Below are 16558 nucleotides of genomic sequence, written 5' to 3'. Positions count from 1 at the left end.
ACATACATACACAACATACATACACAATATACATACACACACATACATACATACACACATACATACACTCATATGCACATGTACACACACATACATACACACATATATACACACACATACATACATATAAACACACACATACATACATATATACACACACACTTTATTTAAACTTTTTTAAATTATAAAGCCACATAATAAAGTGAGAAAGTCAGTGTAAAGCATATCATCTCCATGCACCATGAGGCTTCCGAGTGAAACAGTTTCATAGGTGAGTCTTAAAGAGTGCTGTCCACACAAACAACATCGGAGTTCTTGTTGTTTCTTTTTGTTTGTTTGTTTTTGTTGGCTTCCGTTTTTGTTTTTAGCATCCCTCAGTGACCATAGTGGAAATGTGGACTCTAAAGCCAGGGGCTGTGTCAGCGGACTCATTAGCACTCTGTGGCTTCATACAATTCTGCTTTCTCCTCCAACAAGAGGGATCATTGTGCCTGGGATGTGGTCATGACATCTAAGGACATGAGTTGTCAAATGATGGCTTTGTTCTCCCTCGCTTGGATGCCTAGAGTTCACTGGAAGATAGTTGTAGGCAATCTGTGGGCTCCAGGGTTAGAAACAGAACTTTTCTCAAACAATAAGGTAGGGGCAATAGAGGAAGACACCTGATATGAACCTTTGGCCTACGTACACACACACACACACACACACACACACACACACACACACACACACAATTCTCCCACACTTGAGAAACCATAGAAGACCTGTTTAGATATTTCACTGTAATTTCTGTTTCTCTTGCTCTGTTAGTCTGTGGTATCTTCTACAGGTAAAACCCATGCTCAGATATAAATTTGCATGGACTGTTAAAAGAAACTTCTAGACAAGGTATCTAGTGAGGTATCTCTCATCGTGATGTCATTGAGATGATACAAGACTCTTAAGAGTTTTGGGACTGTGAACAGACACCATGACCAAGGCAACTCTTATAAAGGCCAACATTTAATTGGGGCTGACTTACAGATTCAGAGGTTCAGTCTATCATCATCAAGGTGAGAGCAGGGCAGCATCCAGGCAGGCATGGTGCTGGAGGAGCTGAGAGTCCTATATTTTCATCTGAAGGCCGCTAGTGGAAGACTGACTTCCAGGCAGCTAGGATGAGGGTCTTAAAGCCCACACCCACAGTGACACACCTACGACAACAGGGCCACACCTTCTAATTGTGCCACACCCTGGGCTAAGCATGTACAAACCATCATTGTCTATGTATATAAGTTTGTCCTAAATCAATTTACTATTTTATTTCTGCCATAGACGGTGTTCTCTTTGATAGGCCCACCTGAAGTTGTGTGTGTACTCTCTCAGTTAAAGCAGCAGAGTGGGTTGGGGAATGGCCGAGATCACTTGCTCTTCTTGCACAGGACCAAGATTCAATCCCCAGCATCCACGTGGTCACTCACAATATCGAAACTTCCAGTTCCAGAGAATGTAATGCTCTTCTCTGGCTTCTGTGGGATCCTGCATATATGTGGTACACATACATAGGTGCAGGAAAAATGCCCATAACTTAAAATGAGCAGAAATAAATCTTTTTTTAAAAAAGTGGAAAAATTTTTTGGATAATTTGCTTACAAAATCAGGATTTGGGGATTTCTTTCTCTGGTGATCTGATTCCAGCTGATTTAGATTGAATTAACTCATTTACCTTTTAAAATAGTCTGTTGTTTTATTTCTGAAACAATGTTTTTGAACTCTAGGCCAGCCTCAAATTCCCTACTTAGCTGAAGATGGTCTTGAACCTCTGATCCTCCTGCTTCCACCTCAGGAGCACCAGGCCTGCAGGTGTGTGCCACCAGGCCCAGTTTTACTCCGTCCTGGGGATGAGCCAAGGGGTTAGACAGGACAAGACAGGCAGTGTTACAGCTCGGCTTCATCCTCAGCCCTATCTAATCCTGACTTGGCAAAGTCAACAGTCATTGGTTTCCTTGGCAAATGCTTAAGGACTGGGGCTTTGCGTCCACCAATGTCTTACATGGAAGTGTTATAAAGACAGTGAGATACGGCTTTTTAATTTATGTTTTATTTAAGTTTTTATATATATTTTGATCATGTTTTTCCATGCCCCAAAACTCTTCCCAGAACCTACCCATCTCCCTCCCTCTTTCCCTCCCTCCCTCCCTCCTCTCTCTCTCTCTCTCTCTCTCTCTCTCTCTCTCTCTCTCTCTCTCTCTCTTCCTCCCCATCCCTCTCAAAATTATCAATTTAGGCAAATAAAAAGAACAAACAAAGCACCAATAAGACAGAAATAATAAAACGAAAAGTCCACAAAAACAAACTTACAAACAAAAATGGAGGCTGTTTTGTGTGGCCAACTATTCCTGGGCATGGGGCCTGTCTGGAGTGTGACTGATGTACTCAGTATCACTTGGTTGGGGAAAACTGAGTTTCTCTTTCCAGCAGCTGTAAACTGCAGACAGTTCCTTGGTTAGGGTGTAACTGGTTAGGGTGTAAACTGCAGACAGTTCCTTGGTTGGGGTGTAACTGGTTAGGGTGTAAACTGCAGACAGTTCCTTGGTTGGGGTGTAACTGGTTAGGGTGTAAACTGCAGACAGTTCCTTGGTTAGGGCGTAACTCTGTGTCCATTTAATCTTTTCAGAGCCCAGATTGCAGGGTGACTCCTTTCTGAGGAGACCATATGCACACACCTGGAAGCTTCCCTGCATGTTGAAAGTATACATTAAAAATACTCTTTTAGTCAACTCTGGTTCTTCCTGGAGAAGCCCATGCCTATGCTCTGGGTGTGCCTTACTTTCCTTCTGAGAACTTTTGTCTCAACCTTCAATCTTTCCTAAGCCCCCAACTCTGTGTTATACTGGCTACTCCTAAAATTGTTCCCTGAATTGAAGCCATGATTCCTCCTTTGGCCTGAGGGGAGGTCCCCGAAAATATCAGAGGAACTTTTTGAACTTCTGTCAATGGGAGAGTGGAGCTGTGCCTCCTCTGTGTACCCTGACCAAAAAAAAGTACCTATCATTTTTAACTACTAATATCCCCTTACCTTAAGACCTTAGAGCACACAGATGGGAACAAACTGTGTGCTCTGGTCTTATTCATGTAAGCAGGAAAACTATATTGCTATCCACTCATTGTTTTACTTAGGCCTAGGTAATCATATCAGGAATATCTAGTGGTTTATGATAGTCAAGACACTGGGCATTATAGAAATTGTACTAAAGCAGGAGAATAGGGCTGAGAGAGGGCCAGGAAAAACCTGACACAAATGAAATGGAAACTTTAAGGGTTCTGTGGAAAGTCAGTGGTGTTGGAAGGCGTTCTGCTGGAGCAAACACACAAAGGAGTGTTTTCCTGAAGTGGACACAGGTGCAAGACTAAGGCAGACTCGTGAAGGAAGGTTTAGCTGAAGCAGACACAGGATGCTCTGCTAACACAAGCGCGAAAGGACATCCGATGAAGAATTCTGTGCTAACAACACACGTGTATTGGTCCGCCCTACATTACCTAGTGGGGCTGCATTTGTTGGGACTGCGTGGATGGCTGAGAGAAGACACGTACTGAGGCAAGGCACGTAGAGGACACATGATGTTTGGAGGGCATAGACAGGACTCGACAGAGAGATGGAGACAGCCTGGCTTGCTGGTAGAGCTAGCGCTGCAAAGCTTATATGGGTCTCGCAACTTGGCTGATCTTTGCTTCCCTGAGAGAGGCATATCTGAGAACTTCTCCTGGTGTCCCTCTGGGTCCCTCCTGGTGACTCAAGCCGAGACTGAGGCCTGGCTGTCACTGCTAGGTAGTGCCACCTCTGCTGATTCCTGTTTGCTATCCCAGCTTCCTAACTGGACTGCTGGAATACCCATGAGGTGTTTGTGAATGGATCAACCTGCCACTGCCTGCTGACCTGCGAACTGAGCTGATTCCAGACAGCACAGAAGTCACTCCACAGAACCTTTCTAAACAGGTCCACTCTTCTTCCGTTTCTTTTCCTATGAGGGAGGTTAAAGTGTTTAAAAATCGTCACTTAAAACGGGAGTTGAAAAAATTAAAGTTATATACAAGGGCTGTGTAATTAGCATATGAACCAACCTTTTGGCATAAGGGAAGACTTCGACTCCCTTAGGTAGGCCAGCTTGGCCACAAAGGCCCATAATAAAGATATGCGAGAAAGCTGGCACTGTGCAACTGTCCCGTCAAAGGGTCACAACCCTCCCAGGACGACACCATTGAGCATCTCACCTCCCTCCCCCCCCAGCTCTGGCCCACCGCCTCTCCCGAAAGCACAGTTTTTCTTTTTTCTTTTTTTTTTTTTTTCTTTTTCTTTTTTTCGGAGCTGGGGACCGAACCCAGGGCCTTGCATTTGCTAGGCAAGCGCTCTACCACTGAGCTAAATCCACAACCCCAAGCACAGTCTTTCTTAATAAACTATATTTCTGCAGCACTGCAGATTTCTCTGTCCAGCTTTTTGTCCCAGGATGCAGGAACCTTGAAATCCCAACAAGATGACCATGAGACTCCCCGATCAGCCTATGTCAGTCTGAATGACAACATGGTTTGTATGTTTCCTGAGCATGAACAGTCACGACTTTTAGCTTACCATATGATAATGCCAACACTTACCTGGACTTTGCACTGCTGCAACTGAGGCACACTTGTGAAGAGGAGAGATCAGTGGCTTTAATTACGCTTTAAGAGCAACAACTGACTTAGGACTGGCTCTGAGGGAAATGCTGCCTCCACCCTTACAGCAGGACATTCTACTTAGTCACTGCTACAGCACCGGGGCTTTGGCTGTTCCTTTTTCTTTTAACAAAGCAGAAACTACAGGTATCTGGTTTGCCAGGCAATGACTCTGCCCTTGGGTTCTAACATCCGAGTATACTAACCAGGCATGTAGTGTCAGCACAGTATCATGGAAACATGGAGAACTCCAGCTGACTGTCATTCAGGAAGGAACAGGTTTCCTCTACTTGCCCTGAACCTGTGTAAGGACACAGCTATTCCCTTCCATGGTCTTTATGGATTTCCGGAGGACCTGTAAAGTCATGTCCATAGTCTTGATAAACTGTTCCAGTTCTTCTGCGGCTGTTTCTAGGGGCTTGTGGGCATTCTCTGGACACAGCATATCTTGCAGCCTCTTCAAGGCTTCCTCCTTAGTGGTTTTGGGACATTCTGGACTCCTGCTTTTCTCAGATGTGGTGGCATCTGGCTGTTCTTTGGTCTCCTCACTATGGAAGTCACTTAATCGAAGACCCATGATGGGGAACTGCATCAGGAGTGAGAGAGAAGTTTCTAGACTCCCAAGAATGTGACTGGTTTTCGGGACCAAGGCAGCACCTGATGTCTGGATGGTTTTGAGCATTTCTTCTGCCATGTGGTGTGGACTAAGGTCGGCACACTTCCCCCCTGCAGAGGTCACCTCCGTCACCACCTTGGAACACAAAGGCTCCTTTTGCATTTCTTTCTGCTTTACATCCGCCATCAGTTGCATCTCTTTAAAATTTTCGATCATCTGTTCAAGGAAGTCCTTAATGCAGCTCTCTTCATTCAGACTCATGGGGAGGATCTGAGTCTTCATGGTGAGGTTAAATAACTCAATGAACCTATTTATGAAGGAAACCAGGTCTTGTATGTGGCAGGAGAATAGTTTGGCGGCTTGAATCAGTCTCTCTTGACCCTTTTCTGACTCAGAAGACATTTCTCCAACAAACTAATTTCAGCCCTGTTAAGCAAAGCAGAATCCAAGTGAAAACTAAGCATGGAATTGACCGTGAAGAGACTGGAAGGATTCTATAAACACACCAAGCCAAGTGCTGACAAGGGTGGGAGAGCTGCTCAAACTTGAGGCAGACCTGACTCTGGGCTTTAATCCTACGCTTACAGCAGGAGGTGACTCCCAGATAAACTCTGCACTTAGGGCCAGAGGCAGCTGTATTTGAACAGGAAGGCCTGGGAGGATCTACAGCTGTTGGGCCAACTCCATGACAAGTCTAGGAGATGGATGAATCTGTATTCCTGCTGGGAACTCATGCCTCAGTGGTAGTTAGGCTTGCACACAAGTGACTCCCTGACCACTACAACTGAAGAGAACCATGCAGGCAACCAAGACGGTGGTACTCACATGGCATATGTGGGAGGAACTTAGCCAAGCAGGCCCAGCTGCAAGGCTGGCATATGTGCCACAGATATTTCCTCCTAGAAAAGACCAGCACAGCTAGAGATCGCTGATGATGGACCAGGCAACAGAGCAAGCCATTGAGAAAAAGACAGCATCATACGTGGCTACTTGAGAAACAATGAGATGCTGGGATAGGGGTCTAAAGGTTTGCCCAGCTCCTGTAATAGACAAATGTGCTTTTGCCACTTGCCCAACTCCCAGAATCTGTGTTGTTGACCCTGCCCATTCTTACGCCTGCTCCCAAGGTCTTGGTCGGGGCTGCAAGCAACAGGCATGGCCTTAGTGGTGCTGATAAAGATAATGCCACTAAGAGGCACCTCAGAGCTGTACTGCTTGCAGCCCCTGACTCTAGGACCACTGTACTCCATACTTTCCTGCACAGACATCCTCTGCTCACCCATCCTCCTCCCTTTCCTTCCTCACTTCTTTCCTTCTCCCTTCTCCTTCCTGGAGCCCCACTGGGCACTGGAGACAGCAGACATGCTGGGCTGGAGAGATCGCTCAGAGGTTAGGAGCACTGAATGCTCTTCCAGATGACCTTGTTCAGTCACGAGCACCTCCATAGCAGTTCACAGTTGTCTGGAACTCCATTGCAAGGGATCCAATGCCCTCTTTGGACCTCTGCAGGCCCCAGCACATCTCCTACTTGCGTGCATCCAGACTCACAAAAACACACAAAATAAAAATTCAAATATGTATTGTTTACATAGACACGCAAACATGGAAATGGGAAAACTGAGGGGCTTTACCCATGGCCAGGCAGCTAAGGAATGCTGAGAACTGAGCCAGGGAGAAAGAGTCTTCCAGGGAGAAGAGGCTGATGAGCAGACTATTGGATTATCCAATCCCCAGTCAGCGCACAAACCATCTCCATATGAGCAACACTGTGACGTGAACAGGCTGTACTATATATTATGGGTGTGTGTGTGTGTGTGTGTGTGTGTGTGTGTGTGTGTAACAATTACAACGAGAGAGAAAGAAGCATGATTTCACAGGAGAACAAGGGGAAGTGCAAGGGAGGGAGAGGAGGGAGGAAAGGTTCATCCAGGCACAGTCCTCTGGACCTGTGTCCTGTTGGGAAGGCATAAGTGACAAAGAGCAGAGCCCCCATTCTGGATGGGGACCCTTCTGTTCACACTTGGCTGTATCTGGTTTGTATTTCCTGAGAACGTAAGAGAACCACCCGCAGATGAGGCCCAACTGCAGCAGATCTGAAGAAAACGTATCTGGAAGGGTTGAGAAGATGGACCTCAGAGCTCCAACCAGACAGAGCTCACACTGAACCGGATTTGTGCAGTTTTATGGCATTTTGACCAGGTTTATAATCACTCAAGTTAACACTGCTTAGGACATCAGCAGGCTGCATTAAGGAAACAGAAGGATTCTGAAAACTAAGCCAGGCAGGAGTGGCTCTAAACCAGATGGGCAGAGGGACCCAGCAGAGACCAGCAAACCCTCTGGTCATCACATTCCACCAGAAGCTTCCAGAGGAGCCCACATGAGCACCCTTCAACAACACTCCCAAGCAACAGAGGGGACGCACACTTGGAACCCCAACAAGGTAAGTGCTGTGGAGACTCAAGGAGCGTGAGGACCCTGAAGGACCAGCCTGTGACTTTGGAATAAGGCCAGGTGTAGGCGGCCATGTACTGTGCCAGCTTAGTGTGAGGGGCTCTCGGGCATACTTTGGAGATTCCCTCCTTGTAGACACCAGGGGAAGAAGAATTTTGTTGAGAGAGGTTAGACTAAGTCACTGAGGGAGAGAAGTAATGAAGACATTCCTTTTAGGGAGTCTGGAGATGGAAGCCACGGCCATGTGTGAGGTAATGCTTGTCTGGAGGAAGCTGTGTCTTCTGTGTCACGAATGAGACTCAAAGTGTGTGGACAAACGACGGCAACTCTACGTTAGCCGATGCGTACAGCACTTGCCTGTAGTCCATGAAGTTACTCCAACTTTGATACATTCTGAGCCTCTAAGCAGCCTTGGAGGGGGAAGCACACTGTTTTCCTCAGCAATGTCTCCAGGGAACAACAGATTCCTTTGATAAGGGCTGAGGGATCCCCTCACAGGCCTCATTCTGCTCAGAATTACGACATCATTCTGCTCAAGATTTTAGAGGAAATTTAGAGGAATTTGTATCAGAAAATGTACCATTGCCTCATGATTAACTCAAAAACTGAACACCAGGGGTTGGGGATTTAGCTCAGTGGTAGAGCGCTTGCCTAGCAAGCACAAGGCCCTGGGTTCGGTCCCCAGCTCCGAAAAAAAAGAAAAAAAAAAAAGAAACAAAAACTGAACACCATGGCTTTGGTTTGAATTCAGTGAAGCGCAGAGTTAGACAGCAGCCGGTCTTTCCTTCTGCAAAGCTTCTGGCCTTGTTTGTGTTCACTCACAAGTGCACATCGAGGAGGGAGAGAGCAGTGCATGAGCTGAGAGAACACTAGTAACAACATTAACACCTCAGCCGGTCCTCTGCACTGTGTGTGTGTGCATGTGTGTGCATGTGTCTGTGTGTGTGTGTGCGTGTGTGCCTGTGTGTGTGTGCCTGTGTGTGTGCCTGTGTGTGTGTGCCTGTGTGTGTGTACCTGTGTGTGCCTATGTGTGCCTGTGTGTGTACCTGTGTGTGTGTGCCTGTGTGTGTGTGCTTGTGTGTGTGCCTGTGTGTGCGTGTATGTCTGTGTGTATGTGTGTGTGCCTGTGTGTGTGTGCCTGTGTGTGTGTGCCTGTGTGTGTGCCTGTGTGTGTGCCTGTGTGTGTGCCTGTGTGTGTGTGTGTGTGCCTGTGTGTGTGCCTGTGTGTGCATGTGTGTGTGTGTCTGTGCGTGTGGACCTGTGTGTACATGAATGTATCAGAGCACATACTTAGAAAAGCCGAAATGTATAAAGCCATTAAATGGACTTCCCTGTACCGGGCTTCGGCCCAGCTTTAGAAATGATCAGAACAAGGCCCATCCTATTTTTCAATGACTCAGCTCTCCCGAGTCTTCCACTTCACTGAGAGAGAATTCCTAGGGCCTTATCATTTCACATTAAAATGCATTCAGTTTGTATTCTTAAAAGAACAACTCTGTCTGAAATATAACCTAGGTCCCCCAAGTAAACAAGACCTAGCAGAGAGAGACCAGTATCGTGGCATAAACATTTACTGTGGGTGTCAGCAGAAAAGCTTTTGAAGTGCAATGTGAATATGTGTCAAAGGCAATAAAAATGTAGGGTCAGCAAGATGGCTCAGGGGGTAAACGTGTGGGCCAAGCCTGACAACCTGAGTTTGCTTCCAGAAGTCACAGGGTAGACAGAGAGACCTGATCCACAAATGTGCTTTACGTCCATGTCACAGCTCCAACCCTATTGTCCTTCTACCCACTCATTACACGGGAAGAATGTAGACATCGGAGGGAAAAACAAGCTTTGCATATAAACATTACAAATGTAACACAATTGGAGGCTTATTGAATTATCATGTTTAGAATAGCTTATATAACTAATATAGTGCTTATGAAATTAGAAGTACGGGAGACCAAATGAGTTAAAATGAAAAGAATCTCATTATTGCTACAAATTTATTGTTATTACAACTCTGTAATGATTTTTGTGGGCTGGAGAGATGGCTCAGTGGTTAGAGCACTGACTGCTCTTCTAGAGATCCTGAGATCAAATCCCAGCAACCACATGGTGGCTCAGAGCCATCTGTAATGGAATCTGATGCCCTCTTCTGGTGTGTCTGAAGACAGTGACAGTGTCCTCATATATAATAAATATAAATCTTAAAAAAGATTTTTATGCACATAGATAAATTTTAGAAATAAAAACACCCAGGATAGTGGGATTGCAGCTGTCTTTCTTCCTCTGTTTAAAGGTTTATATGTTGGTGTAATGGTGTTATAAGATTGATTATCAGCTGCTAAGTTTAATGTCTCAGCATTATATACTGGAGCATCTGCCAACACACCCGTCACACGTCGCTTTCTAGGACACGTTCCCTGCACTCCCTGAATCCTAGTTTCCCTCTCTAAGTTCCTGTAGCTCTGGGGAAAAGATGTGCTGTGTTCTCTGAAGTCCCCTGAACCTTTGTATTTGCAAAGTGACCAGCAAGAAGAAGTGGCAGCAGAAAAACAGGGAAGTACAAAGCATAATGACATACGTATAAAAGGCCAAAAGGAAGCAGTAATTTGGAACGCTAATCCTTAGTTTTAATTTAAATAAACAATTTAAAGCACGATGCACAAACCAGGTGTGGGAGCACACGCCTTTAATGCCAGCCCTTGAGATGCAGAGGCAGGAGGATTTCTTTGAGTTTAAGGACAGCCTGGCTTACAACAAGAGTTCTGTGCCATCCAGGGTAACAACATCAACAGCAATGATAATAGTTGACAGTCAGTGCCCTTTCTCAGGTAGTGTGCTTCTTTTCCAGAAAAAATAAACCACCTACATAGTACCATGAAATTAACCTTCACTTTTAGAGGTATGTATCCTTTCCTTTCTTTTATCTTTCTTTCTCTTGAGACAGAGCCTCAGGTAACCCAGGTTAGCCTTGAAGTCACTGTGTAGTTGAGCTGACCTTGCATTTCTGGTCCTTCTGCCTTTACATCTCAAGTTCTAGGACTATAGCTAATCATGCAAGAGTACTCTTGGTCTCAAACCCTGTTTAACCACCAAACACTCACATCAAACCCAATTGTACCCACTACAGCCCAGATGTAGACCAAGCAGGCAAAGCACAATTGCTTCCCCAAGGCTGGAGTGAGATGGACCCCAGGAGCCAGGAGCCCCACCTACTGGGTAGCAGCAACACCAGCAGGCGGCTGCAAGGCTCCATAGATCCCAGGGAAGAGCAGAGATGCTGGAGAACGAGAGAGCAATGCCCCGAACAGAACTTCTTCACTGACAGGAAGCACTGGATGCGATTTCTAACTTGTGAAAGCTCAAATAAGGCATACACAGTAGTTAATGAGAGCAGGGTTAAGCTCACTCCGAGGCCCCTGGTAATGCCACAACCTTCCACGGTCCCCAGGCAGGCAACTGTCAAAATGTAATAGAGTGGGAGTAAGATACGCCCAGAAGGCCTCTTGGGCTAGCATTGTGTCATTGGCCTGTGAGCTTTGAGATGGCTGGCTAATTGCAGGGCCTCCATTCCATTGAGTGGAGCGGTCAGATTGAGATGCACAAGCAAGTTTGTTGAAATCCAAAATGGACATATCACTGCGCCTACTCTTAACCATGAAGTACACATTTAAAGATATCAATTCAAAAGCCTACAAGTTGAGAACCTTCCCGGGTGACCAGGTGTCTCCACCTAGTGGCAGTATCAATATATAGTAAGAAAAGATGTAAATTGTTTAAAATTTGAATCTGCACAAGTCAAATCTTGTATATCCAAGTTTTTTTTCTAGCTTAACATCATAGTTATCACTGTCTTAATTTGCTAATTGATTGGAAATGCCAAGAAAGAGGCATGCCACTGTGTATTCTTTGTGTGACAGAGTCAAAGAAAGGCACTCCACAAACTAAACACCGAAGACAAACTACAAACAAGAGTAGTTCCACGATACTAACCGGCTACAGGTTCAGTGCTGGGCAGACAACATCGCAGTCTTATAAACCTGCTCTGGTGCACTGAGCACAGGAAGAATGATTCTTTAGACAGACAGGATGGAAAAGGAAAGACTAGAACACAGGTTGGTCAAGCTAGTTACAAGCCCTGTGAGACAGAAACAGGAAGACAGACACAGCACGGACAACAGGAAACGGACAATAGAAAAATGATTTGTGCTAAGGCTCGTGTGTGTGTGTGTGTGTGTGTGTGTGTGTGTGTGTGTGTAAGGTGAAGAGCTCTGGCTGCTTTTCCAGGAGACCTGAGTTCCATTCCCGGCACCCACATGGCGGCTCACAACTCTCTGTAAGTCCAGTTCTAGGGGATCCAATGTCTTCTATTGGCCTTAGAGGGGACTAAGCACATACATGATGCACAGACATACATACATGCAGGCAAAACTCTTATATACATAAGAAGACAGTAATTACAAAACTAACCATTGCTGAGTTTAACAGAGATGTCCAAGGGCCAGTCACACAGAAAACATATTCACTGTATACATATTAAGTTCTTTCTGTGCTGAGTTTTTTGGTAAAATAAATGCAGAAAAGTATTCTTGTTCACTCTCTAAATAGAAGGCACTGCGAGCCACAAATGCACTCCCAGGAAGCTGTGTTATCTGCAGAATGCTTGTGCTCTTTCCTAGAGCCTTTGTGAAATTCCATTGCCTTCTCTTTTCTGTTTTGTTTTTCAAACAGGATTTCTCTGTGCAGCTATGACTGTCCTGGAACGAGCTCTGTAGACCAGGCTGGCCTCAAACCCATAAAGACCTGCCTGTTTCTGCCTCCACAGATCTGGGATTAAAGGCCTGTACCACCTCCACCACCACTTCCACCACCACCTCCACCTCCACCTCCACCACCACCACCACCACCACCACCACCACCACCACCACCACTACCTCCACCTCCACCTCCACCACCACCACCACCACCACCACCACCACCACCACCACCACCACCACCACTACCACCACCACCACCACCACCACCGAGCCACCATTACCTTCATTCTAACACCCACTCTAGTTTGTTTCTATAATGGCTTTGGACAGAATGTGGTGGCTGTTACCAGCACTGAGGAGGCTGAGGCAGGAGAATCGCTGTGAGTTTGAGGCTGCACTGGGCTACCTACTGAGTTTATATGAGCCTGGACCACAGTGAAACCCTCAGTCAAACAAAAGATATGTCCACATGCAATATAGACTTACTAAATGGTTTAATGTGTTGAGTCCCAGAAGGGATCAGAGATGCCCTATACTCCTTTGGTCTCCACATTCTCCTCAAAGGACATTTTCATCTTGAATTTATACTCTTATTCTGAGGGGTTTTTGTTGTTGTTTTGGTTTTTGAAGCAAGCTCTCACTGTGTTGCTTTAGCTAGCTTGGCCCTTGCTATACAGTGCAGGCTGGCCTTGAACTCACAGAGATCTGCCTGCCTCTGCCTCTAGAGTGCCAGGATCAAAGGCATGCACCACCATGCCTGGCTGCTGAAGGATTTTTTTTAAGATTTTAATATTACATGGGTGTTGTTTTTAGATAGTGCTTAGAATTTAAAAACAATTTCCCAGAGTGATATAAAATGGCACTACTATTTATATCTGTGTTTATTGGGGAGGGGTGAGGTGGCTGTGTGAGAGTTCCCGAATGTTGTGGTAGGCGTGTAGAGCTCAGAGGACACCTTGCTAGAGTCACTTCCTTCGGGGGTTCCAGGGAGCAAACTCAGTCTTTCAGGTTGAGGTTGCACTGTTCCCAACTAGGCCTCCTGACAGCCCTGGTGGGAATTCTTTAAGTTATCAAATACATAAGCACTGAATTTATATCAGTGTTGCTGTAAACCAGATCTTGAGACTATTGATTTAACTTTAAATTCTTGGGAAATACAGCGGGTAAACACATAGTGGTGGCTAGGGAATTGGGAAACTAAGTAATGGTACTTGAGAGCTAGCCTCCGAAGGGCTGAGTGTGCCCCTGGCATAGAGCAGGCAGCGGGTGCAGCCCTGTAGTCATAGCTCATGGGAACCAGATGCTGAGGGATCAGAAATTCACACCTAACTTGGGCTACAGGAGATCCTGTCTCAAACAAGCCAACACATCTCACCTGCTGAGACCTCCAAGACCATCTTAGCTACGGCCGCTTTGCTGGCTGACTGGTTAGAGTCCTGCAGGTACTCTGAGCTGATTTCCTGTTTGATTTTTCAGAGACTTGCTGAAATATGGCTCAGAGTGACTTCCTCTACCCACAAAACCCAAGGAGGCGACAGGAAGTGAACCGCCTTCACCAGCAGCTGCTGGACTGCTTGTCTGACTGCTTCCAGGTCACCAACAAGCTCACAGGCCTTCTGAATGCCCACCTGGGTTGCAGGCTGGCCTTCATTGAAATGAGAAGTGACGCAACCATCAAAAGAAACTGTGACCTCATCATCCAAGCCGTGACAAAAATCCAGAAGGAGCTGCAAAAGGTTGACGAGGCACTGAAAGACAAACTCGAGCCAACCCTTTATAGGAAGCTTCGGGATATTAAGGAAAGGGAAACAGAGAAGATAGCCATCGTGCAGAAGGTCATTTCTGTCATCCTGGGAGAAGCTACAGCTGCAGCCAGTGCAGTGGCTGTCAAACTGGTGGGCTCAAATGTCACAACGGGTATAATTAGCAAGCTGGCCTCTGTGCTGACTCACATCGGGACTTCTATCCTCGGGAGCATCGGAGTAGCCGTGCTCAGCCTCGGGATAGACATGGTCGTTCAAGCCATCTTGGGAGCAGTGGAGAGGACGCAGCTTCAATCAGCCATCCAAAGTTACGAGAAGCATCTGACTGAGTTCAAGGCCGCCTCAGAGAAGTACCATCATGCTATCGCTGAGGTCACCGATGCTGTGAAGCGCCAGTTAAGGTGAACACTCAGGCGTCTACGCTGGGATGGCCCTGCGCTTCTCTCTTTGGCGCCGTGCTAACGTCTTTAATTTTCCAGATGTCTCCAGCAATGTGGACACAGATAAACAATGTGGCATGCTTGGGTGTTAGGACAACGAGTGCCCAAACCAGCTGTGTTGGACCGTCATGGGATAACGCTCTATCCGGGTCTTACCCTGCTGTCAGAACCACTGGGGTGTAAAGGCATCATAGAACAGCAAGGCACTGCCTATTGCTTCCTCATTGCCAAACATTCCTGCTAAATGGAGAGGCCGTTCCCATTCCCTGTTTCAAACATCACTTATGTCTAATAAATCATTCTTAATAACATTGGACTAGACACAGACCTGTGGTCTTCAAGTAAAATAGACATCCTTCCGTTATTTTTACCACCGGATTAAATTCAATTGTCTGTAATCTGAACCGATGGCAAAACCACAAAAACAACATGTTCTTCAGGAATGAAAGGAAGCAATGCCCCTGTGAGGTTCTACTCAACACAACATGTGTCTGGATGCATCTGGGAAAGGATCAGATAATAGAAATTGTGTCTATAATGCAGTTAATATTGATCTATCTGTCATCTATCACTTCAGCAGGCAAACTCTCGAATATCTTAATAAACAATAAATAAAGCGGAGTGACCCCTGCATAAAATATGTTAGAGTGAGGAAAAAGACTCACTCCCCAATAAGAATTCATTGGTTAAAGAAAGTATGTATTTTCAATTTTTCAGGGGGATAAGTTCATTTTCAATACCACCAGGAAGTGGCAGCTCCCTCTGCCCCATAAAGCATTAACAGACCTATGTTAATTTTCACCTGAAATCAGAAAAAGTCAAAAGCTATGGAGGCCAATTGATCTAACTTAATTTCTGTAGATGCAGCATTTGTTTTCTAAACCCTTCATCTAAGTGTTCTCATTGAGCCATTTTTTAGAGTTTACTTTGAAAGTCATATTATGTAACAATGCCGAGAATGTCTTTGTTATAGCTCTTTTGTTTTTGAAGCACAAAAATAATCATTGGAAGAAAATACTCAGTATATCTTTAAAAAAAAACAACTCTTACAGATGAAAAATTGTAACTAGCCCTATGACTTTTCCAAATATATTAATATCTTGTTATCACTGCTTTTATAAATTAGTTTCAAAATATCACAATTTGGGTCATCTTCAAATTTTATTAGCTGGTTTGTATGTTTTGAACTAATATATCTTGCTATTGCTGACCCTCAAAGAATTATTATAACAGGAATGTAATGACAGACCCAGGCATCATGACTTTTTGACTGGAATTCCATCAATGAAAACAATGAAACAGAAGGATGGGGAGATGGGGTCCAGCCTAATCTCTTTACTGAATACTTTTTTTTCCCTGACCACATAAAAACTTGGCTTAAGTATGGGACTGATGTTACATTGTTAGGGGACACAATCAGAGTATTCTAAACATTAATATACACCTTCAATACTTTTTAAAATACCCCATGTCAAAAATTTCCTTATTACCTTTTTCTGTAAATGATGTTCAGATTAAGTTGCAAAATAACCAACTGAGCTTTATGAAGATTTCAACTTAAATGCTTACCTTTAAGGGGAAAAGGGGTGGGGGTAGGGGTGGGGGGTTAAGGAATGGGGATGTAGAAGGGAAGGACGAAGACTTTCAGGTAAATCAAAGTGTGTAATGACATCATAAAATGCTTACCTTTAAGGGGAAAAGGTGGGGGTGGGGTGGGAGGGGGTAAGGAATGGGGATGTAGAAGGGAAGGACGAAGACTTTCAGATAAATCAGTGTGTAATGACATCATAAAGGTGTTTTGAGTTGATGAAAAGATCAGTCGGAGCATTATGTTCCAACTTCCCCTCT

The 16558-nt window shown here is 45.2% G+C and overlaps 2 protein-coding genes across 3 annotated transcripts; one reads left to right on the top strand and one right to left on the bottom strand.

Moving 5' to 3' along the window:
• Nucleotides 1–4298: 4298 nt before the first annotated feature.
• On the bottom strand, nt 4299–16431 carry C4h12orf60 (similar to human chromosome 12 open reading frame 60). Of its 2 annotated transcripts, none has more exons than NM_001037797.1 (2): nt 16397–16431; nt 4299–5734 (listed from the first exon to the last, which is right to left on the bottom strand). In NM_001037797.1, exon 2 carries the CDS (start codon nt 5708–5710, stop codon nt 4979–4981), a length of 732 nt encoding a protein of 243 aa, NP_001032886.1. In that variant the 5' UTR covers nt 5711–5734; nt 16397–16431; the 3' UTR covers nt 4299–4978. The 2 variants fall into 2 exon arrangements, with proteins under 2 accessions (NP_001032886.1, NP_001406454.1); NM_001419525.1 differs by lacking the exon at nt 16397–16431 and adding an exon at nt 16280–16301.
• Nucleotides 7677–15869, top strand: Smco3 (single-pass membrane protein with coiled-coil domains 3). Its single transcript, NM_001431993.1, has 2 exons — nt 7677–7751; nt 13984–15869. The coding sequence occupies exon 2, from the start codon at nt 13998–14000 to the stop codon at nt 14673–14675; it is 678 nt and encodes a 225-aa protein (NP_001418922.1). The 5' UTR covers nt 7677–7751; nt 13984–13997; the 3' UTR covers nt 14676–15869.
• Nucleotides 16432–16558: the final 127 nt, after the last annotated feature.

This window comes from Rattus norvegicus, chromosome 4, assembly GCF_021556685.1.
Source record: "Rattus norvegicus strain SHRSP/BbbUtx chromosome 4, alternate assembly SHRSP_T2T, whole genome shotgun sequence".
Taxonomy (NCBI): Eukaryota; Metazoa; Chordata; class Mammalia; order Rodentia; family Muridae; genus Rattus; species Rattus norvegicus.
Note: the sequence above shows the minus strand (reverse complement) of the source record. Positions and strands in the feature narration are given on the sequence as shown.

Excerpts from the sequence above, each read along its gene's own strand:
- Smco3 (NM_001431993.1), top strand. The coding sequence starts at position 13,998 with ATGGCTCAGAGTGACTTCCTCTACCCACAAAACCCAAGGAGGCGACAG.
- C4h12orf60 (NM_001037797.1), bottom strand. The coding sequence starts at position 5,710 with ATGTCTTCTGAGTCAGAAAAGGGTCAAGAGAGACTGATTCAAGCCGCC.